The sequence below is a fragment of the Loxodonta africana genome, chromosome 11 (genome assembly GCF_030014295.1).
Source record: "Loxodonta africana isolate mLoxAfr1 chromosome 11, mLoxAfr1.hap2, whole genome shotgun sequence".
NCBI classification, from domain to species: Eukaryota; Metazoa; Chordata; class Mammalia; order Proboscidea; family Elephantidae; genus Loxodonta; species Loxodonta africana.
In genome coordinates this window covers 20,733,911-20,758,146 of record NC_087352.1, presented here as the reverse complement: position 1 = coordinate 20,758,146, position 24,236 = coordinate 20,733,911, and the positions used below count along the sequence as shown (strand labels likewise).

The following is a 24,236-nucleotide window of genomic DNA, read 5'->3' as shown; positions in this document are numbered from 1 at the left end:
ATCCTTTGGACCCAGAATCCCTGCGCTGATGAAGCTCCTGGAACCAGGAGACCCAGAGAGAGAAAGAGAGCTGTAACACAAAAGATTAAGAGAAACAGTGGCAGAGAAACTACGGCAGCAGACAGCATGGTACACTTCCTGGCCCATGGAGCGAGTGCCTTTGGGCAGGCAGGAGGCTTGCTGATCGAGTAGGGTGACTCTGGTCACTTGATGGAGCTAGGTCTGCCAACCCATAAAGCTAGAGCTGAGCTCCTTCGGGCTGAGGCTTATTTGGCAGAATGGGGTGCCTTGGGGCACTTATCGGCAGAGCTAAAAGAGCTAACACACAAACAGGGCAGAGGCCGAGAGGCCAGTGAGAAGCATGCCTGGGGGTCTGGTTAAGAGCCTGTCCTGACTGAAGAACTGTATCCTGAGCATTCCTGAACCTGAATCGTAACCTGTTACTTCTCTAATAAACCTTGTCATTGTGACTATTGTCTGAGTTCTGTCTGGCCACTACAACAAATTATCAAACTAAGCAGAGAGGTAGAGAATGCCACAGGAGTGAGAGTTGGTGTCAAAATGGAGAAAAGGTTGGCACGTGGAGGCATGTCTGACTTCTGCCTCATAGGAATCAGCCTTCAGCTGTTGATCTTAATTCTCCTTCCCACTTGTGAAGTTAGATGAGGTCAGATGCCCCTGCCACGCTACTTGTAGCTCCCAAAACTTCTATCTAACCCCCTTGTACCAATTATTCGATATCTATTTATCCTGATGTAGATACTGCATCATCCTTCGACTACATAAGCTGCAGTGTCAAGATTCCACTTAAATATAATCCAACTAAGTCAACGCTCTCTTCAAGAAGGCACGGACTTTTTCTTCTTTATTCACCATAGCATCTTCAGCTCCTGGAAACAGGGCCAAGTACAAAGGCAATATGTGACAAACATTCTTTACAATCATGAATAGACTCAAACTCAGTCTATTGTGTCATAGGTCCCTCTGCACAATATAAAGTTCTAAAATTGATGGTAGACATTCTGGTTTTCAATTGTTCCTTCACACTGATCTGGGGGATCTGAACTAACGTATATATGTCCAAATCCCACCCATCCAATATTGCCCCTCAGGTTTCTTCCCTAAGTGATTTTTCATTTATACCACATGGGGTAGCTATGTCTCATAACTAGCTTGAAGGCAAGTAACAAGAAGCAACATGCCGGATACCAATTATCTTTTCTGTTTCCAAAATTCACATTACTTATTTTGTTCACTGACGTGAACTCAGACTTTCATTCATTTAATTGACACAACAGAGCAATCAATGTGTATGAGTTTTGGTTAAAATCAGATTGTCTCGATATCAATGCACACATTTAGATACAATAAACTTATTAAGCTTTCCCAATTCCTGCATTCATATGATTTCCCTCATGATACACTTTATAGCTATATAATGAAGCAGAGATTTTTCCTAATCACTAGTCCCCAGTGAATGCATCTGAGTTTATCCTATGGGTTTTGTGGAATATAATATAAGATATAATTGGACACTGAAGGTACTACCACATTCACCGCATTCATGGGCACTACCACATTCACTGCGTTCATAAGGACTCCCTGCTGTACAAATTCTCTGTTATCTCCTGATGGTTCCCTTCTGGCAACAGGCTGTCCCACAAGGACCACGTTGCTATTAGTTAGGAGCCCGCTGGTGTTCACTGATGTCTGAGCTGCCACAGAAGGTATGTGCACAGTCACTGTACTAACAGGCTTTTTGTCCCAAATGAGATCACTGGTAGGTGAGGAGGCATGACTCGCTGAGGAAGGGTTTTCCACCTTGCCTGAATCTACACGTTTCTTCCTTGTGTGTTTTCTTTTATGTCTAAGAAGGCAAGACATGTAGGGGAAAGTTTTTCCACACTCATTGCAGCCATGCCGTCTCTCTCCTGTATGAGTTCTTTGATGAACAATAAACTTGTGCTTTGTGGGGAAAGCTTTTGGACATTCACTACATTGAAAGAGTTTCTCTCTTCTGTGACTTTTCTGATGTCTAATGAGACTTGCCTTCTGGGTAAGAGATTTTCCACATTCACTGCATACAAAGGGACTCTTTCCTGTGTGAAATCTCTGATGTGCAATAAGGCATGACTTCTGGCTGAAGCCTTTACCACACTCACCACAAACATAGGGTTTCTCTCCAGTATGAGTTCGCTGATGAATAATGAGATTTCCCTTCTGGATGAAGCCTTTTCCACATTCACTGCAGATATAGGGTTTCTCCCCAGTATGTGTTCGCTGATGAATAATGAGAAATGACTTCTCAGTGAAGCCTTTTCCACACTCATGGCATATAAAGGGTTTATCTGCCATATGAATTTTCTGATGTTTATTGAGCTGTGAATTATAGAGAAAGGCTTTGCCACATTCTGTGCATTCATAAGGTTTTTGTCCTTTATGAGTTCTTTGATGATGTTCCGTGAGATTGTACTTTTTAGAAAAGCCTTTGCCACATAGACTGCATCTGTGGGGTTTCTCTCCAGTATGAGTTATCTGATGATGAATGAGCCAAGACTTCTTGATGAAGGCTTTACCACATTCGCTGCATACATGCGGTTTCTCTACCTTGTGAGTTTTCTGGTGCTTAAAGAGTTGGGATTTAGTGGTGTTGGATATCTGACTCTCAGGGAATTTAGATTCAGTAACAAATTGCTCAGGGTGAGCATGGAGAAAGGTTTTCTCATGTCTGTTAAGCTCTGCAGAGTTCTTCAGTTCATAGCTTCTGCTCTGGTTGACTGCTGGTAAAGTTAAATTTGATTTCACAGCTTTTCCATGTAATTCAAACATATGACTTTGCCTTAAAGGAAAACGACGTTTGTGTTGATAAACAATATTTTTCAATATATTATGTTCATTGCACTGTTCCATTCCATCCACTCTGCTTTCATTTTGCCAGGGCCCAGGTAAATGATCATCAAATTTCCAGATTTCTAGGAAAGAAAAGAACAACGAATCCTTCTATCATCTCCATATGGAATAAATTGATCAAGAAATGTTTGGATATAAGGTGGTTCTTTAGTGACAACACTATGGTATGAGTGTAAATAAATTTAATGTTCCTTGCACACTGGTAAACACACAGTAATATAAACAAGCAAAGTTAAAGCAGTTAGTATAGAAACAAGGTTAGATCATACATAACAAATAAATACAGATTTGGCCACCTTCCTAAAGAAGGCCTTGAGGAATTTGTAGAGAAAATAAAATGCAAGTAAATCACTGTGAACAGCAAGACCACAGAGACTGGAGAGTCATCTGATCCAAAGTAGTAAAGGACAGATTCATTCATTCCACAAATCCTCACTAAATGACAACTATACACCAGGCATAGTTGGGTTTGTGAAGAATGCAAGGTTCACTTAGGACAAAAAAAATTTCACACGTACACAGTAAAGGTACTTGTATTACACTGCAGTGCAATGGATCCCTTTTTTATAGCTTTCCTCACCACGGTTTTGTAACTCCCACCAAATGACTGGGTGGGACTGTGCAAATAAGGTGCTTGTGGCCCATCATGGGGATTGGACAGCTCGCTAATGATGCAAATAAAGTACATGGCACCTTTGTGGGAGTGGGAGCATACAAATAAGGTGTATGGAACCATATGGAGGGGACTAGTCAATTTTGTGATCCCACTAGGCTTAAAATGAGCTATCCCAGTGGTGGAAAGGGGAGATCTCACCACAATGAAGAAGAGATGGGAGCAGAGCACATCCTGTGATCCTGGTGTCCCCGTTTTGAGAACCTCCTAGACACAGGAGACAGAGACAGAGAGTTGTAACACTGGAGATGGCATAAGACAGCAAGAAACAGTGGCAGAGAAACAGCAGCACCAGAACCAGGAGACCAGTGTGAGATGGCGCAGTAGGATTCCCAGCCTACGAACCAAAGTGGTTACAGAAGACTTGCCGACCCATGGAGCAAAACAGCTGAAAATCTTTGGGAAGGAGAATTCCTGGTGCTGTGGAGTGCCTCTGGGTACTTACTGGGGAGCTAAACAGTCTTTTAACACTTGCCTGAGAGGGAAGAGGCCAGCCCAAGGGACCCAGAGGCTGAAGGAGAGGGCTGCCTGAAGGCACAGCCGAGGAGGTGTCCTAGCGGAAGAACTGTATCCTGAGTTGTTCCTGATCCTGAACTGTAACCTGTTACTTCCCTAGTAAACCCCTATTCATAACTATGGTCTTTGTGGCCATTGCAACAAATCATCAATAGCAGCAGAGAAGTAGAGACTGACATGGGAGTGAGTGACGACTGGTGTCAGGATTGGTAAAAAGGTTGTGTAGAGGAAGCATGTCTGACTTCCACCTGATAGGAATCAGCCTTGGGCTGATGTTGATTCTCTCTTCTCCCCATGGAGTTACAGGAGATCAGACAGCCCCGATGCCATTTTTACATACACAAACATATTCCTTATGTTTACAAAGCCTACATTATACTTCAGTAAAAACCATTAATAAAAGCATGGAAAGACAAAGAAAGTAGGTGTAGATTGTGAAATGGGGTTTGAAAGAGATGGTGGGAAGAGGTGGAGGAAATGAGGACGCATGCTGGAGGAAGAGAAGGCTCACTGATAAATTCAATGTTGCGGGGGGTGGATTGGGATGGGGTATCAAGTGAGGCATTTAAAGTTGCTGGTAAATATTTGGCTTGACTTGAGTGATGGGGAAATATTGTCTTTTGAAGAGATAAGGAATATCACTCAAGTATAGAATGTTCAAACATTCTGAAGCATATCAACTTACAGATGGTTATTAAATATGTAAGTATGGAAATGAAGATCTCAGAAGGATTCATAAATCTTGAAAAAAGCCTTGAATGGAAGAAAGAGTTCAGAAAACTTTATAAAAAAATGATTGAAGAGGATAATGAAGAACACCAAGGACACAAGGTAATTACGAGCCCAAGGGACAGAAAGGGCCACATGAACCAGAGACTACATCAGCCTGAGACCAGAAGCACTAGATGATGCCCGGCTACAACCGATGACTTCCCTGACAGGGAACACAACAGAGAACCCCTGAGGGAGCAGGAGAGCAGTGGGTTGCAGACCCCAAATTCTCATAAAAAGACCAGACTTAATGGTCTGACTGAGTCTGGAAGAGCCCCAGTGGTCACGGCCTCCAGACCTTCTGTTGGCCCAGGACAGGAACCATTCCCGAAGCCAACTCTTCAGACATGGATTGGACTGGACAATGGGATGGAGAGGGATGCTGGTGAGGAGTGAGCTTCTTGGTTTAGGTGGATACTTGAGACTATGTTGGCATCTTGTGCCTGGAGGGTAGATGAGAGGGTAGAGGGGGTTAGAAGCTGGCGAAATGGACACAAAAAGAGAGAGTGGAGGCAGAGAGCGGGCTGTCTCATTAGGGGGAAGTAATTGGGAGTAAGTAACAAGGTGTATATGGGTTTTTGTGTGAGAGACTGACTTGATTTGTAAACTTTCATTTAAAGCACAATAAAAATTTTAAAAAAGGAAAAAAATGATTTAAGGACAGAGGACAGAAGATCATGTTCACAGAACAAGAGAACATGTACATTAAAATTACAGGAATACCAAGGTTTTAATCATTCTCACATTTAGAGCTTTCAAATGGGAAAAGTCCCCTGAGGAATTGAAGTGAACATGGGGGTAACATTTACAATGAACTAGGAGAAAGACTGGAATTAGTAAATATGCAGAGAGATTAAACTGAAGTAGACATTAGTTATGATGTAGTTTATGCTGGAACTAAGAATGTAGGATGTAAAAAATGTTTCTTCAGAGGAGTAAAGTATGTTTTTAAAAAGTTTATATTAGACTATATCAAGAGAGATGTCAATCTGTCAGTTTCCTCTAGGGAAGCAAAGGAGGTTAACGCATTAGAATGGAGGAAATTTTAAAGGGTTAGAAGAAAAATTGAGAAAGTGAAAATGACCACCTTAGGAGCACCTCAGAGTGGGGAAAAGAGAGGCTGAGGAGGCAAATAGAAGCACAGTGAGAGACCAGTTTACTGTGGGGGTGCAACATCCACGGTGGGGCTCGATGTTAGGAAGTGAAACCAGTATTTCCCAATGGGGGAGGAATGTGCCGTGCTCAGAGAACAGTTATGGATTCAAAGTTCTCTCTCTGGAGAGAGGCCTGGAAGGTGGAATTTCACAGCAGGAGTGGTGAAAGGATATGAAGAAGTTAAAGACTGAGAATCCTACGAAGAAGTAAAGAGATGTCAAATAAAAGGGATCTGATCATAGAAGAGATAGAAAGGTGCATTTTTCTTTAAACTCCTACAAAGAACAGGAGGTTTCACATGAGAGAGGGACACGTGGAGGTGCTGTTACGTAGCCTCGACACCCCTCATGGTTGTGATGCCTTCTCTGGCTGGAATGTGACTTCCAAAGCTGTGGTGAAATGAGTTCCTTTATGTGGCCTTTTGCCTCGGTTCTTTGGAAAAACAGCTTGAGAGATTTTTCCTCTAAGCCCTGGGGAGTTCCTTTTGCCCTAGTTTTCTACCCCAGAGGGTTTGTTAGTTTTGTCCAGGTTGACTGACATTTCCTGGGTAAACTGTAAACAACTGTGGTTAGATATTTCTGTCTGCTCCTGGGCTGTAGCCTGCCCTGTGATTGGTATGCACATTCCATGGAATGGTAAATAGACTATGCAAATGAAGTGACTACAAACCACTTTGCAAATGAAGTGTCTGTGGCCTACTAAGGGGATTGGTCGGCTTGCAGTCCCTGCTAGAAGGGGTCATATCTTGAAATTGACAAAGAGTTGTATATATATATATATATATGCAGCCAGCCCCACAAAGGTTTTTCAGACAGAAAGAAACAGGAAGAGATGCAGCAGGAAGCAGCAGAAGGAAGTAAGAAGAGAGAAGAGTCAGAGAGAGATAAAGAATCTCCTAAAAGAGCAGTAATAGAGTCAACGGCTGTTACATTGCAGACAGTGAGAGGCCCTGAATGGGCACAGTGGTAAACCCGGTGATGACAGGCCCGGAAAGGACTATGCAGCAGAACTGGTGGTGACAAATGGCAGGGTGAAGAAGAGCCTGTCCTAGGGGCCAGAGAGGAGGTCGACATGGCCGAGAGGAGCTGAGAGAGCTGTCCTGCACTCAAGAAGGGAGATTTTGCCTACATGCTTCCTGATCCTGAATTGTAGCCTGTTGACCCTGATCCCAAGTTGTACCCTGTTACTTCCTTAATAAACCATTTAAGTATTGTCTGTGAGTTCTGTGTGGCGGTTGCAATGGATTATAGAACTCAGCAGAGAAGCAGAGAGTGCCATGGGGAGGATGGCTGATGTCAGAATGGGTAGAAAGACTGCAGAGTGGAGGTATGTCTGACCTTGTGGTGCAATGAATTATTTTATATGAACTTTCCAGCTATTCATGGTCTTATGACTCCTGTTAAATAACTGGGTGGGATTATGTAAATTAGGTACATGCAGGGATCAAAGAGTCTGCTAATGCAAATAAAGTGGTTAGACAAACTAAATTGGTCTTGGGGTTGTGAAGCCAGTAGAATGCTACATTTGTGAAAAAAAAACAATATTCAAGCATACGAAGTAAAGGTTTTTCTCTCAGGAGTAGGGAGTGTATACCACTTGTCAAGGGGCACAGAGTGGGCTGAGAATCCACCACTTCAGAGCACCACAGACACTCCTAAGCTTTCAACAGGTGAGAAAGGAAAGGTCACTGGCCACCTCCTGAGTGACACACGGAAACTGTTCTCACCCAGTGACACCAGGTTGTTGTAGTTCTCCAACATCACGTCTTGGTACAGGTCCTTCTGAGCAGGGTCCAGGAGCTGCCACTCCTCCCAGCTGAACTCCACAGCCACATCGCTGAATGTCAGTGATTCCTGTAATAACAGGGTTCCATTTCATGAATTTACTTCCTTTTGATGATACGGTTGAAATGCGAAGAAAGTAGTTCTGCTGATTTCCTCTACATACGCTGCAACCACAATTGTAGTGTTTTTTTCAACACCTTGCAAGAGACTAGAAATCTTAACAAAATATTCTGAATGTGTGTATTCAATCATCCATCCATTCATCCAATTAGAAGTTTCTATAATGAGTAACAGTGAAATCCTTTTACTAAGCTAGAAACATCTCACATTCACGCATGCACACACATACAAATGTGTGGATGTGTATATGTATCTGTGTGTATGTGGATATACCTGAGTGTGTGTGTGTGTATATGCATGTATATGCATATATATTTAAAAAAAAACAAAATCAAACCTGTTGCTGTTGAGTCGATTCTGACTCACAGTGACCCTATAGGACAGAGTAGAACTACCCCATAGGGTTTCCAAAGAGTGCCTGGTAGATCTGAACTGCTGACCTTTTGGTTAGCAGCCCACTATGTCATCAGGGTTTCCAGGCATATATATATACACATGCTTATATGTATATATATATGTGAGTATGTGTATTTGACCACCTATATTCTAAGAGATAAATAAATATTAGTGTCAGCCAGGAGAATAGAACATATTCCTACATTCAACATGAGCCTTCAGAGCCAATATCAGAATCTATAAAGACCCCAGGCATCTAAATTACAAGAAATGACAGGTTTATTAAGTTAATAAGTTAATCTGTAGAAAGGAATTAAAGAAACTATCAAAAATATTTAAAGAACAAGAGACAAAATAATTGGGTGGATTTGGGAAAAATAAATAATACATACACGCATAAACACCTAGACATAGACATTAACAACAAACACACATACGTATGCACGTTAACATAAAAGTTCACAGCATATCACATACACTAGACAGATCATTTCCAGCTGTAATTTACAGTTTAAGAAATCACCGAAAATGTAGCAGTGGGAGACAACGTAAAAACATGGGAAGAATGAGAATGTCTTAGCATACACCGTTCCATAACTTCCGAAAAAGAAATGAGAGTGAGGGAGATGCAATATTCAAAGACCTCACTCTGCACTCAAAATTAAGTTTTTACTGAACAAAAGACCTGTGGCAGGCAGATTCTAAGACAGCCCCATAATCACATTCACACCTGTGTACGGTCCCCTACCCTTCAGCAGGGGCTGCCCTCGTGACTTGCTCCTATCTAACAGACTATGACAAAGGTGATGGAATGCCATTCTGTCACCAGACTACATATTAGATATGGTACTTCTGTCTGGCTGGTTTTAATGAAGCAAGCTGTCATGTTGGGGAGGCCCACATGGCAAGCACCTGAGGGCTGCCTCTGGCCAACACGTACTGAGGAACCGAGGCCCTCACGGAACTGAATTCAGCCCACAACCAAGTGAGTGAGCTTGAAAGCAGACCCTTCCCCATTCGAGCCTAAGATCAGACCCCAGCCCTGGCCAACACCTTGACTGCAGTCTTGTGAGAGACCAAGAAGCAGAGCACCAAGAGAGTCTGTGCCTGCATTTCCTCACCACAGAGGCTACGAGATAGTAAGTGTCAACTGTTTTAAGCCTCTAAAATGTTGGAACACTTTGCTAGGAAGCAACAGATAATTCAAAACTTAAAAAAAAAAAGGTATGAAAATATAGCATATATTTATGACACAAGTGCAGTACAGTGAAATTACTTAATACAGCTTTTCTAGCCATAGTCTTTGTGACTCCCACACAATGATTGTGTGGGGCTATGCTAATAAGGTGCATTGAACCCTTGTGGGGGTGGGACCAGGCAAAGAAGGTGTATGGAGCCCTAATAAGGGGATTGGTCAGTTTTGCCATTCTAGTAGGCTTAAAATGAGCCATGCCAGAGGTGGAAAGGGGGGACCTGACTACTACCAAGAAGAGAATGGAAGGGAGCACGTCCTCTGGAACCAGGAAGGACCCCTGCACTGAGAGCTCCTAGACCCAGGAGACTGAGAGACAGCGAGAAGCAGCGACAGAGAGACAGCAACAGCAGAGGCAGAAGAACCAAGAGACTGGCAGGAGACCTACGGAGTGAGAGAGCTGAGCACTTTTAGACAGGAGGCTTGCCAACGGAGTGAGATGCCTCCAGGCACATGGCAGAACTAGGCTCGCCCACCCACAGTACAAGAGAGCTGAGTGTCTTCAGGCTGAGACTTACTGACCGAGTGGAGTGCATCTGGGTACTCATCAGTGGAGCTACAAAGCTTTGTAACACCTGCCTGAGCATGGCAGAGGCTGGGCCATGCTGGCCCAAGAGGCCCGAGGGGCTGGGGGTCAGGGAGAGGTCTGCCTGCAGTCACAGCTGAGAGCAGGCTGTCCTATTGGAAGAACTGTATCGAGTTGTTTTTGATCCTGAATTGTAACCTGTAACTCCCTAATAAACCCAACAATTGTGAGTATTGTCCGTGAGTTGTGTGTGGCCATTGTACCAAATTCTGGAACCCAGAAGAGTAGTAGAGTGCTGTGGGAGGGATGGCTGGTGTCATAATTGTTATAAAAAAAAAAAAAAAGGTTGGAAGGCGGTGGTATGTCTGACCTCTGCTTCACAGGAATCACCTTGGGATGACGATGCTGATAATGCTTCTCTCCCCGCCTCATGAAGACAGAGGAGGTCAGATTCCTCTGCCACGCCATGTTTATAACTCAAAAGCCAGGAAGGAAAAATTGGAAATTTTAGAGCAAAGATTTAATTAAAACTTCTGCCTGGAAAAAGACCAGTGACGGTTTGGAAAAAATATTTCCCAAAAGAGATTTTTACAAAAAAGATCGATACACGTTACATATAAACAATTCCTTTAAATTAGGATGACAAATTAGGATTTATAAATGACCAAAGGATATGGTCAAGTATTTCAGAAAATGAATAATTTAACTGACCAATACAAGAAAGACCTCAATCTCAAAAGTTATTAGAAAAATACAAAAGAGAGTAAGACAGGAAAATTTTTGACCATGTAGACTATTGAAAGTTATGACATTTGATAACTGTGTAATGGTAAGTACTGGAAAGAACTGCGGACACTGGATGCTCTTTCATATCACATACCAGACACTCTTCTAAATGCTTTAAATAGCCAGGCACCATTAGCATCATCACTACTTTACAGATTAGAGAACTCAGGTGTACCACAGCCATAAACAGCAATGTGCAAGGTCACGGAGCTACTCCCTACTTCCAAATCTGTACTCAATCACCAGTTCATTGAGAATCGTGTGACAGCCGTGCATTGCTTACATTTTACAAGTATGCTTAGGTTTAATTCCTATATAAACCTAGAGACCACCACAAGGCTATGTCCATGGGCTAACAGGTGCTTGTCTCCACTGTCCACTAAGTTTGCTTCATCTATTCCCACACAGGGCTATGAGGAACCAAACGAATAATTTCTTTCACAAGGGTCAGCACAAAGCTGGTTCCTATGAGGCAGAGGTTAAAGATGTCCCAAATGTCCAACTTCTCCAAATTGCCATACCACTCCATCATCTCTAACACCAACTACCCTCCCTTCTCCTCATACTCTCCATCCAGGCTTTGGGCTCCGTAACTCCTGCAACATCTCACAGAACTCACAAACCATACTTACAGTTAAGAGGTTTATTAGTGAAGTAATAAAATATAACTCAGGATCAGTAAAAGGAACAACTGAGAATACAGTTCTTGATCAGGAAAACTTCTTCTCACCCTCTGATGATGAGTCCTGGTCAGAGCCTTCTTGAGCAAGCACTACAACTCGTAGCTCAGTGGGTCGGCAACCGCACTGCAGCTGTCTTGCACGTCTCCTGGTGCCTGCCATCTTACATCGCTATTGCTCTTGCTATTGCTATTGCAATGCTGTCTCTCACTGTGTTCCATGTTACACATCCTCCCTTTCTCTCTGTGTCTCCCTTTAAGCCTAGCATGATGGCAAAGCTGACCAATCCCCTTGTTAGGGTTTAGTATACCTTATTTGCATGGCCCCACCCCCACAACGGTTCCACACACCTTATTTGCATTAGCAGCAATCCCCTTGGAGGGGAACAACCACCTTATTTGCACAGTCCTACCCAATTATTGTGTGGGACTCACAAACATTTTGGTACAAGGGCCATATTAAGTAATTCACACACTGGAGGGACCCTGGAAGAAGCAGCCATAGGAAACCTGCTTTTGCATCTATGAGAATGCTGCTGTTCAGGACATCATCTACCACATAAACTCTAGGAAAAAAACTATCAAAGAAACTTACTCGGAAAAAGTACCATGAAATATTGATATCCTGGGAGGAAATAATCTCCATTCTCCTCAAAAAAAAGGGAATATCATTTAAATTGAAATGATTCTCTTGTGTTGGCCAGAGCAATATTAAATGCAAATTGCCAGCTAATTTAACCCACAGGAGCTTCCAGTCATATATCATGCTCATTGTCAATAATTTAGTGTTAAATCCCATGAACGATATAGTCCTGATCCTATTCTGTCTGATGTTAAAGTCAGAATCTAAGTTTATTTCTCTCCAGCTCCTACTCTCCAAACGTACACTTTTGAGATAAAACTGATATTTTACAGCCCTCTATAAATTCATTAGGGAACAAAGGAAAGCAGAAAACCAACCAAAAGTCACCTGGGCCTTGATCATTTTCTTCTGTTCTCGAGACATGACCAGCAACTGAGATGCTCTTTGTTTTCTGGATCAGATCTAAATTTCTGGTCAGAAACCTCGGTCTACCATGCCGGTTGTTCCCAGAAACAACAATACCCAAATCTTGCAACCTCTTCCTCCTTCCTTCCATTGGTTTTCTTGCTGCTGGGCAGTCAGCATCTGTGGGCTAAAGGAAAAATTCAGTGTGAGTGGTACATTTCCTTTAGGCCCGGAAATTACTGCTCCTGGCACTCACCTTAACACAAGGCCCCCAATACTGTTTACTGTCCCTTTATTTGGTGCCCCCAAAACATTTTACATCCATGAGCAACAGAATCTCCTTTCTGGATCTGAAGGTGATTGGAATCAGCAAGTCCACCTGTTAGCACACTCACTTGAGGCGGCCAATTCAGTCCATGAAATGAGTGGGCATGGGGGTGCTGCAGGGACACAGAGATGGGCTGAATCTGGACATATCCCCCTTGTACTCTCTGAGGCACAAAGTGCAATAAGGACTGCTCGGTCTGCCAGCAAAAAAGACAAAGGTTGCAGGTGGCTATGAAGTATGCCTGGGGGGGAAATCCCTGCATATAGCTGTTAAGTTGATTATACTGGACCAATGACACTGGTGGCACCAGAGGACTACAAATGGGTCCTCACAGGAACAGATGCTGTGAATTGGGCTTTGCATATCTCATGAGATACAAATGCCAAAAACACCATTAAGGGATTGTAACAAAAGATACTGTATCAATTTGACCCACCAAATTATATTTCATCAGATGCCCCTATAAAGCTTTTCTTACAACCACTTAACGGCAAGTACAGTTCCTGAGTTCTGTGAGACTCTGAAGCAATTTGCAAACCCAAATGGGGGAGGGAAGAATGCTGAGGTGAGGGAGAGCGGCCAGTGTCAGAGACAGAGTAGTTTAGCAGTTTGGAGTATGTGGAATTTGCAATATATTTGATCTCCGCCTCTTAGGAATTGGTTTTGTGCTGGTTCTTATATTTGAAATTATTCATACAATTGTACATTTAAAAAAAAGACAAATTAAAAAAATTTAAAGACTAGAAGAGCCCAAAAATATAAAAAGCTTGTTGACGGAAACAATCAATAATATACACACATTCGTTGTGGTAAAGTCAATTACTTAATATGGCCCTTTTAGCCATGCATGGCTTTGCAACTCCCAGTGATTGGGTGGGACTATGCAAGTAAGGACAGACAGACACAACCTTGCTTGCTGAAAGTGAAGAGGACTTGAAGCACTTACTAATTAAGATCAAAGATCACAGCCTTCAATATGGATTACACCTCAGCATAAAGAAAACAAAAATCTTCACAACCAGACCAATGAGAAACATCATGATAAACGGAGAAAAGACTGAAGTTGTCAAGGATTTCATTTTACTTGGATCCACAATCAACACCCATGGAAGCAGCAGTCAAGAAATCAAAAGACGCATTGCATTGGGCAAATCTGTTGCAAAGGGCCTCTTCAAAGTGTTGAAGAGCAAAGATGTCACCCTGAAGACTAAGGTGCGCCTGACCCAAGCCATGGTATTTTCAATCACATCATATGCATGTGAAAGCTGGACAATGAATAAGGAAGACTGAAGAAGAGTTGACACCTTTGAATTGTGGTGTTGGCGAAGAATATTGACTATACCATGGACTGCCAGAAGAATGAACAAATCTGTCTTGGAAGAAGCGCAGCCAGAATGGTCCTTAGAGGCAAGGATAGCGAGATAGCGTCTTACATACTTTGGACATGTTGTCAGGAGGGATGAGTCCCTGGAGAAGGACATCATACTTAGCAGAGTACAGGGTCAGCGGAAAAGAGGAAGACCCTCAACAAGGTGGATTGACACAGTGGCTGCAACAATGAACTCAAGCATAACAACAATTGTAAGGATGGCGCGGGACTGGGCAGTGTTTCATTCTGTTGCGCATAGGGTAGCTGTGAGTAGGAACCAACTCGATGGCACCTAACAACAACAACAGCATGCAGATAAGGTGCTTGTGGGCCACCAAAGGGAACGGACAGCTTGCTAACAATGCAAATAAGGTATATGGAACGCTAGCAGGAGTGGGACCATGCAAACAAGGTATGTGCAAGCCCTAATGAAATCAGTTTTGCCATCCATTAGGCTTAAAATCAGCCATCCCAGAGGCAGAGAGGGAACCTCATTAGCACCAAGAAGACAAGACAGTATGGAACAAGTCCTTTGGACACAGGGTCCCAATGCTGAGAACCTCTTAGATCCTGGAGACAGACAGGAAGAGAGCTCTAACAACGGAGGTGGCGCAAGGTAGGAAGAAGCAACAGCAGAGAAGCGGCAGCAGCAAAATCAGGAGACTAGTGCAAGAGAGCATGGTGGCAACACACAATATAAGGAAGGTCAGCCTAATTGGACTGGACTAAAAGCAAAGAGGTTTCCGGGATAAAATGAAAGCTTCAAAGGTCAGCGGAGCAGGGCCTGGGGTCTGGGGAACATGGTTTGAGGAGACTTCTAAGTCAATGGGCAAAATAATTCTATTATGAAAACATTCTGCATCCCACCTTGAAATGTGGCGCCTGGGGTCCTAAATGCCAACAAGTGGCCATCTAAGATACATCAATTGGTCTCAACCCACCTGGAGCAAAGGCAAAGGAAGAACACCAAGGTCACACAACAACCAAGAACCCAAGAGACAGAAAGGGCCACATGAACCAGGGACCTACATTATCCTGAGACCAGAAGAACTAGTTGGTGCCTGGCCACAATCGATGTCTGCCCTGCTAGGGAGCACAACAGACAACTCCTGAGGGAGCAGGAGGCCAGTGGGATACAGACCCCAAATTCTCATAAAAAGATCATACCTAATGATATGAATGCGACTAGAGGAATCCCAGAGACAATGCTCCCCAGAACTTCTGATGGCACAGGACAGGAACCATCCCCGAAGACAACGCATAAGGCATGAAAAGGACTGGTCAGCGGGGGGGAGAGAGATGCTGATGAAGAGTGAGCCAATTAAATTAGGTGGACACTGGAGAGTGTGTTGGCAACTCTTGACTGGAGGGGGGATGGGAAGATAGAGAGAGAGGGAAGATGGCAAAATTGGCACGAAACGAGAGACTGAAAGGGCTGACTCAATAGGGGGAGAGCAAGTGGGAGAAGGGAGTAAGACATATGTAAACCTACAGGTGACAGACTGATTGGAATGGTAAATGTTCACTTGAAGCTTAATAAAAATTAATTAAAAAAAAAAAAAAGAGAGCATGGTGGGCTTCCCAGCTCACAGAGAAAGGTAGCCACAGTGGGCATGCCAACCTATGGAGCGAAAGCTGAGTAACTTCAAGCAGGAGGCTTCCTGGTGGACTGGGGTGCCCCCAGGCAATAACTGGAAGAGCTAAAAAGCTTTGTAACATTTGCCTGAGCAGGGGAGAGGTCACGCTGAGGGGCTGAGGAGCCAAGAGGCCAAGAACCAGATAGAGTCCTGCCCACAGGCAAGACTGAGGGTGTCCTGATTGGAGAACTGCATCCTTAGTCATTCCTGATCCTGAATTTTAACCTGTTACTTCCCTAATAAGCCCCATAACTGTGAGTATAGCCTGTGAGTTGCGTGTGTCCACTGCAACAAATTACTGAAGCCAGCAGAGGAGTACAGAGTGCCGTGGGAGGTACGGTTGGTGTCAAAATTGGTAAAAAGTTTGGAGACCGGAGGTACACTAGCTCCCCCATCTGTGGTTTCACTTTCCAGTTTCAGTTACCCGCAGTCAGCTGCGGTCCGAAAATATTAAAGGAAAAATTCCAGAAATAGACAATTCTTATGTTTTAAATTGCACTTCTAAGTAGCATGATGAAATCCCTCACTGTCCTGCTCCTGCCCACCGAGAACGTGAGTCATCCCTTTTTTCAGCATATCCAAGCTGCATACACTACCTGCCCCTTAGTTAACTTAGTAGCTGTTTTGGTTATCAGATCAACTGTCGAGGTATCCCAGGGTTTGAATTCAAATAACCTTTGTATTACTTAATACTGGCCCCAAATTGCAAGAATAGTGATATGCCAAAGAGAAGCTGTAAAGTGTTTCTTTTAAGTGAAAAAGTGAAAGTTCTCAACTTAATAAGGAAAGAAAAATCATATGCTGAGGTTGCTAAGGTCTACTGTAAGAAGGAAACTTCTATCCGTGAAACTGTGCCTAATTGAGACTTTAAGCTTTATTGTAGGTATGCATAGAAAAAACACAGTATATATAGGGTTGCATCAGGATTGGACGAAGACTCATTAACAACCTGTGTTATGCAGATGACACAACCTTGCTTGCTGAAAGTGAAGAGGACTTGAAGCACTTGCTAATGAAGATCAAAGACCACAGCCTTCAGTATGGATTGGACCTCAACATAAAGAAAACAAAAATCCTCACAACTGGACCAATGAGCAACATCACGATAAACAGAGAAAAGATTGACGTTGTCAAGGATTTCATTTTACTTGGATCCACAATCAACACCCATGGAAGCAGCAGTCAAGAAATCAAAAGACGCATTGCACTGGGCACATCTGCTGCAAAAGACCTCTTTAAAGTGTTGAAAAGCAAAGATGTCACCTTGAAGAATAAGGAGCGCCTGACCCAAGCCATGGTATTTTCAATTGCATTACATGCATGTGAAAGCTAGACAACGAATAAGGAAGATGGAAGAAGAACTGATGCCTTTGAATTGTGGTGCTGGCGAAGAATACTGAATACACCATGGACTGCCAAAAGAACAAACACATCTGTCTTGGAGGAAGTACAGCCAGAATGTTCCTTAGAAGCAAGGATGGCGAGGCTGCGTCTCACATACTTTGGACATGTTGTCAGGAGGGACTGATCCCTGGAGAAGGACATCATGCTTGGTAAAGTACAGGGTCAGCAGAAAAGAGGAGGGCCTTCAACAAGATGGATTGACACAGTGGCTTCAACAATGGGCTCAAGCACAACAAAGATTGTAAGCATGGCACAGGACTGGGCTGTATTTTGTTCTGTGGTCGCTATGAGTTGGAACCAACTCAAGGGCACCTAACAACAACAATACATAGTGAACAGACAATACAGCAAGCACGTTTTATAAGTGGGCAACAAGACAAAGACATCTTAGCAAAAACTACCAACCTACTTACGGACTTTGTATGGAAGAGCTGGGCCAATCCATCATGATAAGCATAAGGTATAAACATTACAAGGTAGGATCGAAAATTAAGATTATTTTCAAACAGTATGATCATCTCCATGAAAAAAGAGACTCAAGGAATTGCCTACTTAAAAGTCATAATGCTCCCCAAGAAACCCCCAGATTTTTACATACATCCAAAAATCCTCAAACTCGTTGCAGTTAAGTTGATTCTGACTCAAAGTGATCCTTTAGAACAGAATAGAACTGCCCCATAAGGTTTCCAAGGCTTTGGGTTTTTAATCTTTACGGAAGCAGACTGCCTCACAAGCCTCTGTACCACAGACACAGATCAATCCAAGACCCGTTTCAATGCAAAACCTGGACCAGACACCGTCCTACTAAGTCCGTTCTCCTACCCCGCCCCCAGACTACAACATCACTCAGCCGCATATTAAATAATGAACCAGATACCCCATTCATCGTAAATACCACCTCCACCCCTTACCAGCAGAGAAATCCACAAAGACTCCGTACCCTGACAGCCTTAATCTTTGTACAAAAGTGCTCACCCCATGAACGAACCCAAAGACACCGGACTCCCATTTGCTTCCCCTCAAGCACCTCCACCCCTGCGCTCCTCTCAAGGAACTCCAAGTGTCCTCACGACACCACTTACCTCCCCCTGTTCCAAAGACAAAAACACACATTGTTTTTGTCCCTCGAACAGTTTTTCTCCTGAACCACGAACAGTTCGGCAGTTTCACTTTCTTCCGTGAGCAGCTACTACTTCTGGACTTGTCACGCACAAACTTGTCCGTTTACGGTAGCGGGGAAGGTCAAGGAACTTAAGGAGTGGCACAAAGTCATTTCCGGCTTAGCTTTAAAAGGTAATATGTCTGCGCCGTACTCGCCACGTCCCTCCGGAAGCAGCCATGTTTGAAAATCGGCCGTACAGAAGGCGCAGTGGCTGTTTTTCAGGCAGTGGACCAAGTCGGGGGGAACCCTAGTAGCATAGTTGTTAAGAGATGGGGCTGCTAACCAAAAGATCAGCAGTTTGAATCCACCAGGTGCTCCTTGGAAACCGAACGGGGCAGTTCTCCTGGGTCCTATAGGGTCACTAGGAGTTGGAATTGACTTGATGGCAGTGGGTTTGGTTTTTTGTTTTTGTTTTTTTGCTTAGGCAAGGAGGACTGGTTGCACAGTAGTTAAAAGCTCCACTGCTAACCAAAAGGTCTGCAGTTGGAATCCACCAGCCGCTCCGTGGAAACCCTGTGGGACAGACAGTTGGGTCGCTATGAGTCTGAATCGATTCCACTTTAATGGTTTTTGCTTTGGGTTTGGTTTAGGGAGGGACTGAAGGACCTTGCTGGCACAGTGGTTAAGAGCGCGCTTGCTGTGGGTCGGAATAGACTCCATGACAAAGGGTTAGGCAAGGTGCAGACTCCTGATGGCACAGTGGTTAAAAACTCAGCTACTAACCAGTGGTCCATAGTTCAAATCCACAATGCCGCTCTTCGGAAATCCTATGGGGCAGTTCTACCCTGTCCTACAGGGTCGCTATGAGTCAGAATCCAGTCAACAACCATGGCCTTGGTTTTCAGGTATGTAGGCAAGGACCATAGGAGGGCTGGTGGCTCAGGTCAGTGGTTCCCCTGCCAGTTCCCCCAAGGGAGAAAGCACGCTGAAACTGTCCAGTTTCCCTGATCTTCTACCCTTGCTGAAGAGGCTCAAACTGCATAGGAAAAACATGGACCACATCGAACTGCTTATAATGGGTTGGGCAGAAAAATAATATGGCCCCACCTTAAAACAGTATGTTTAAGAAAATAAAATTGTAAATGTCTAAGTAGGAGTTCAAGTGTCTGTACAGCAGAGACATGCTCCTGGGAAAGCAAAAGGCAAAAAGTTGGTAAATGGAGCACCTCGGAAGTATTCTCACTGATAACGGCTTTCAGGATGTGGCTTTAAGGACAGAAGAGGGTTTGGAGAAACTAGTGGCCAACACAGAGCAAAAGAGTGGATGGCATGAGCCTAGGTTATCTTTGGAGTGGGGCATAGTGGTAAGGCCACTAAAGATGAGACCAGTAAAAGGCAAGCAGGTTGCCAGGCATTTCTTCCTCATCCATCTTAGTTAAGGATGCTCTGATGAAACTTGTTCGGTATCACAGAAACATGCAAGCCTCCACTGACACAGGTGGTGGCTGCACCTGAGGTGTACTGGGCAGGAGCCGAACCCCATCTCCTGCATGGAAGGCAAGAATTCTACCACTGAATCACCACTGCCCTCCACTTACTTCTCCTTCGTTCTGTTTCTCAGCGGCAGTCATTATAACACTTGGCACCAGTTCCTGTTCATGTTATCTCAGAAATAACATGGGCTCACTCCCTTTTCTCTGTCCTCATTGCTCTACTTCACTGCTCTGAATTACTGCTTAATTTGCCACCTTACTGGCTACCAAAGGATTATTACAAAGATTACACAGTATGGGATACTGCTGGCTCGTTGGATGACAATAGTCATTTTCATCAAGCTATAGATTTATGATTAGGGTCAGATACCCCTACGTTCTCAATTCTTTCTCCTCACAAGGACTAATGAAAACGGTAACACCATTATTAATTGCCTGTTTGCCAGGAGCTGTTCTTACTTCTTTCCACGACCACCCTATGAGGCAGATAATTATTTTAAAGAAAAAGTGGAGACACGGGTTTCAAACCCAGGCAGTAAGACTTCAAGACTCACTCCTAACCACTACTTGATTATACTGCCTCACATGGCTGAGGCCATGGGGACAGGTGAAGGGTGACCTTCACTGGGACCATGAGAGTCCTGGGTGTGGGAGCAGAGGATGTGTGTACCAGGTATAGGTATGCACTGGGCCTCCTTCACCTGGGACAGCAACCCTTTGAGAGGTGAGTTCAGCACCAGGTCTGCAGGGCTCAAGGCAGGCCTGGTCATCCTATCCTGGGACCCTGACTGATCCGTTCAGGTAATGGAATGATCTGACTTGGTGTAATCTAGCATCAGGACTTTGGTAACGTCCCAATGGATAAGAATCGGGATAAGCACAGAGCTGGTTTTTATGAGGTGGAGGTCAGACATACCTCCACTCTTCAACTTCTTTGCCATTTCTCATACCAGCCATTCCTCCCACAGTATTTTATACTTCTCTACTGGGCTGGTTGATTTATTGCAATAGCCACACAGATCTCACAGACTATACTCACCATGGTTGTAAGAATGGTGTGGGGGTGACATCTGACCTTCTCTAACTTCAAAGGAGGAAGGAGAATCAAGATCAACACCCCGAGGCTGATTCTTATGAGGCAGAGGTCAGATATGCCTCCTCTTTCCACCATCTTCACCAATTCTGACACCAACTGTACCTCCCACGGCACACTCTACTTCTGTACCAAAACAAATCAAACCTATTGCCATCGAGTCGATTCCAACTCATAGTGACCCTATGGAACAGAGTAGAACCGCCCCATAGAGTTTCCAAGGAGCACCTGGTGGATTTGAACTGCTGGCCTTTTGGTTAGCAGCCATTGATCTTAACCACTATGCCACCAGGGTTTCCACTTCTGTACTGGGTTCGATAATTCATTGCAGTGGCCACACAGAACTCACAGACAACACTCACAATCATGGAGGTTATCAGGGAAGGAACAATTACAATTCAGGCTCAGGAATACTCAGGATACAATTCTTCCATCAGGACAGCCTCTAACCAGCTGTGCTCACAGGCACGCCTCTCCCTGGCCCTCAGCCTTCACCCAAGTGCTGTGGGCCAGGAAGCCCACCATGCCATCTCTTGCTGCCAGGTCTCTGCTGTTGCTTCTTGCTGTCTTAAGTGTTACTGCTTGCTCTCTTTCTTGGTCTCTTGGTTCCAGGAACTTCTCAGCACAGAGATTCCACCACTGCCAGGGAAGAATGCGTCAGGAGCGGAGTGTGTCTTTTGGATCCAGGATCCCTGTGCTGAGAACCTCCTGGAACCAGGAGACACAGAGAGAGAGAGCTGTAACACTAAGGATGGAGAGAAGAGATGGTAGAGAAACAGTGGCAGGAAAGACTGGCTGGAGATGATGCACTGGGTTTACTGGCCCAAGAAGTGAGAAAGTTGAGTGCCTTTGGGCCAACTGTAGAGGCTAGAACACCCCAAGTCTGCGGGTCAGGATAGAGGCCTCTCTTGATTCATGAAGCCTCAGGAGCAGATGAATCCAAGATCGGCAGGCCGGACAGCAGGGCTCTTGCTCACAGGCTCTGAAAGAGAATCACAAGATCGTCAGGCAAGACAGCAGGTAAGCTGCTAGCTCAGGCCCAAATAATTGGAGGTCAGACAAACAGGAGCCAGTTACAGGATCCAGAGAGAGCAAAAGCCCCTAAGCCTTGCCAGAAAGTCCACTTATATTTGATGCAGGCCACACCTGCGAGGCGACTCCCTTTCAACTCAGTGGCTACTCACAGAAGATCCCATCATGGAGGCAATTGCATAATATCAAATCTCATCATGGAAATGATCACATCATCATATGACTGCCAAACTATAAGTGCCAAGCCACTGAGAATCATGGCCCAGCCAAATTGGCACACAACCTTAATGATCACACCCATAATCAGGATTATTGTCTGAGTTCTGCGTAGCCATCGCAATGAATTATCAAACTCAGCACAGAAGTAGAGAGTGCTGTGGGAGGGAAGGTTGCTGTCATGGATTGAATTGTGTCCCCACAAAAATGTGTGTCAACCACATGATTCCCAGTATTATGTGGTTATCCTCCATTTTGTGATTGTAATTTTATGCTAAAGAGGATTAGGGTGGGATTGTTACACCACCCTTACTCAGGTCACCCCCCTGATGTAAAGGGAGTTTCCCCGGGGTGGGGCCTGCACCACCTTTTATCTCTCAAGATATAAAAAGAAAGGGAAGCAAGCAGAGTTGGGGACCTCATACCACCCATAAAGCAGCACCAGGAACAGAGAGTATCCTTTGAACACAGAGTCCCTGTGCCTGAGAAGTTCCTTGACCAGGGGAAGATTGAGGACAAGGACCTTCCTCCAGAGCCGACAGAGAAAGCCTTCCCCGGGAGCTGACACCCTGAAATTTGGACTTTTAGCCTAAAACCCTGGTGGCGTAGTGGTTAAGCACTATGGCTGCTAACCAAGAGGTCGGCAGTTCAAATCTGCCAGGTGCTCCTTGGAAACTCTATCGGGCAGTTCTACTCTGTCCTATAGGGTCACTATGAGTAGGAATCCACTCAACGGCAGTGGGTTTGGTTTGGGTTTTGGTGGTGGTGTTGTTGTTAGGTGCTGTTGAGTCGGTTCTGACTCAGCAATCCTATGCCCAAAAGAATGGAATATTGCCTGGTCCTGCGCCATCCTTACAATCATTGTTATGCTTGAGCTCATTGTTGCAGCCACTGTGTCAATCCACCTTGTTGATAGTCTTCCTCTTTTCACCGACCCTGTACTCTGCCAAGCATGATGTCCTTCTCCAGGGACTCATCCCTCCTGACAACATGTCCAAAGTATGTAAGATGCAGTCTCGCCATCCTTGGCTCTAAGGAGCATTCTGGCCGCACTTCTTCCATATTTGTTTGCTCTTTTGGCTGTCCATGGTATATTCAATGTTCTTCGCCAACACCACAATTCAAAGGTGTCAACTCTTCTTCAGTCTTCCTTATTCATTGTCCAGCTTTCACATGCATATGATGTGATTGAAAATACCATGGCTTGGGTCAGGCGCACCTTAGTCTTCAGGGTGACATCTTTGCTCTTCAACACTTTGAAGAGGTCCTTTGCACCAGTCAAGAAATCAAAAGATGCATTGCATTGGGCAAATCTGCTGCAAAGGATGGGTTTTGGTACTGTGAGGAAATACACTTCTCTTTGTTAAAGCCAAATATTTGTGGTATTTCTGTTACAGCAGCACTAGATGACTAAGACAGTTGGTGTCAGAATTGGTAAAGATGGCGGAGAGAGGAGGCGTGTCTGACCGCAGCCTCATAGAAATCAGTGTTGGGCTGTTGATCTTGATTATCCTTCTCACTTGTGAATTTAAAGGACGTCAGACATCACCCCCATGCCATTTTTACAACAGGTCTTCTCTTGGCTCCCTCTGGACAAGCGTACTCTCACCCCTACTCTGGACAGGGTGCCTCTAAGACTCCTCTTGGCTCTCAGGCCTGGTCCCCTCTAGGTCTCAGGGTTACAGCTCTCAGCAGAGCCAGGGCATTTTGCTACTGCCAACAGCAGGACAGCTTGGTCCTACACTTCTGTTTGATTGCTTGGGTGTTACCTGCAAGACCTTGGCAGCTCCCTTTACAGGGAACCCAGCTCTCTTGGGGACCTCCTGCCAGGTGCCCAGCTATGCTCCATGGCCGACTCATCTATTGTAGCTGTGTGCCGGTTTCATGGTTCCCACTGCTTGTACTGCTATTGCAGTTACTTTGCTGCTCAGCTCTGCTGTGCTTGCCACCATTTCTCTGCTGCTGGGCCCCCTTCTGGGCCTCTCACCATCTTCAGTGTTACAGTG

General features: G+C 44.5%; 2 protein-coding genes across 11 annotated transcripts in view; both read right to left on the bottom strand.

The window, feature by feature from the left end:
* Window positions 1-836: 836 nt before the first annotated feature.
* On the bottom strand, window positions 837-12,652 carry LOC135227247 (zinc finger protein 350-like). Of its 3 annotated transcripts, none has more exons than XM_064294170.1 (4): window positions 12,539-12,652; window positions 7,752-7,878; window positions 3,725-3,790; window positions 837-2,972 (listed from the first exon to the last, which is right to left on the bottom strand). In XM_064294170.1, the coding sequence occupies exons 1-4, from the start codon at window positions 12,572-12,574 to the stop codon at window positions 1,495-1,497; spliced, it is 1,707 nt and encodes a 568-aa protein (XP_064150240.1). In that variant the 5' UTR covers window positions 12,575-12,652; the 3' UTR covers window positions 837-1,494. The 3 variants fall into 3 exon arrangements, with proteins under 3 accessions (XP_064150240.1, XP_064150242.1, XP_064150241.1); XM_064294172.1 differs by having other exon boundaries at window positions 12,529-12,642; XM_064294171.1 differs by lacking the exon at window positions 3,725-3,790.
* A 6,194-nt stretch (window positions 12,653-18,846) lies between these two features.
* Window positions 18,847-24,236, bottom strand: part of LOC100673163 (zinc finger protein 613-like) — a 30,041-nt gene continuing 24,651 nt past the window's right edge. For all 8 annotated transcript variants that reach the window (XR_010323395.1, XR_010323396.1, XR_010323399.1 and 5 more), the window contains one exon: window positions 18,847-21,964. The gene's annotated coding sequence lies outside the window, so the exon portion shown is untranslated. The remainder of the gene's footprint in view (window positions 21,965-24,236) is intronic.

What these genes read in the sequence shown, in the direction of transcription:
- LOC135227247 (XM_064294170.1), bottom strand. Translation starts at nt 12,574, where the DNA reads ATGTCTCGAGAACAGAAGAAAATGATCAAGGCCCAG. An exon ending in AGAAAATGATCAAGGCCCAG is followed by an intron (nt 7,879 to 12,538) that starts GTGACTTTTGGT and finishes CTGTTATTACAG; the next exon opens with GAATCACTGACATTCAGCGA. An exon ending in CCCATCTCTTCTTCATTGTG is followed by an intron (nt 2,973 to 3,724) that starts GTGAGATCTCCC and finishes TTTCTTTCCTAG; the next exon opens with AAATCTGGAAATTTGATGAT.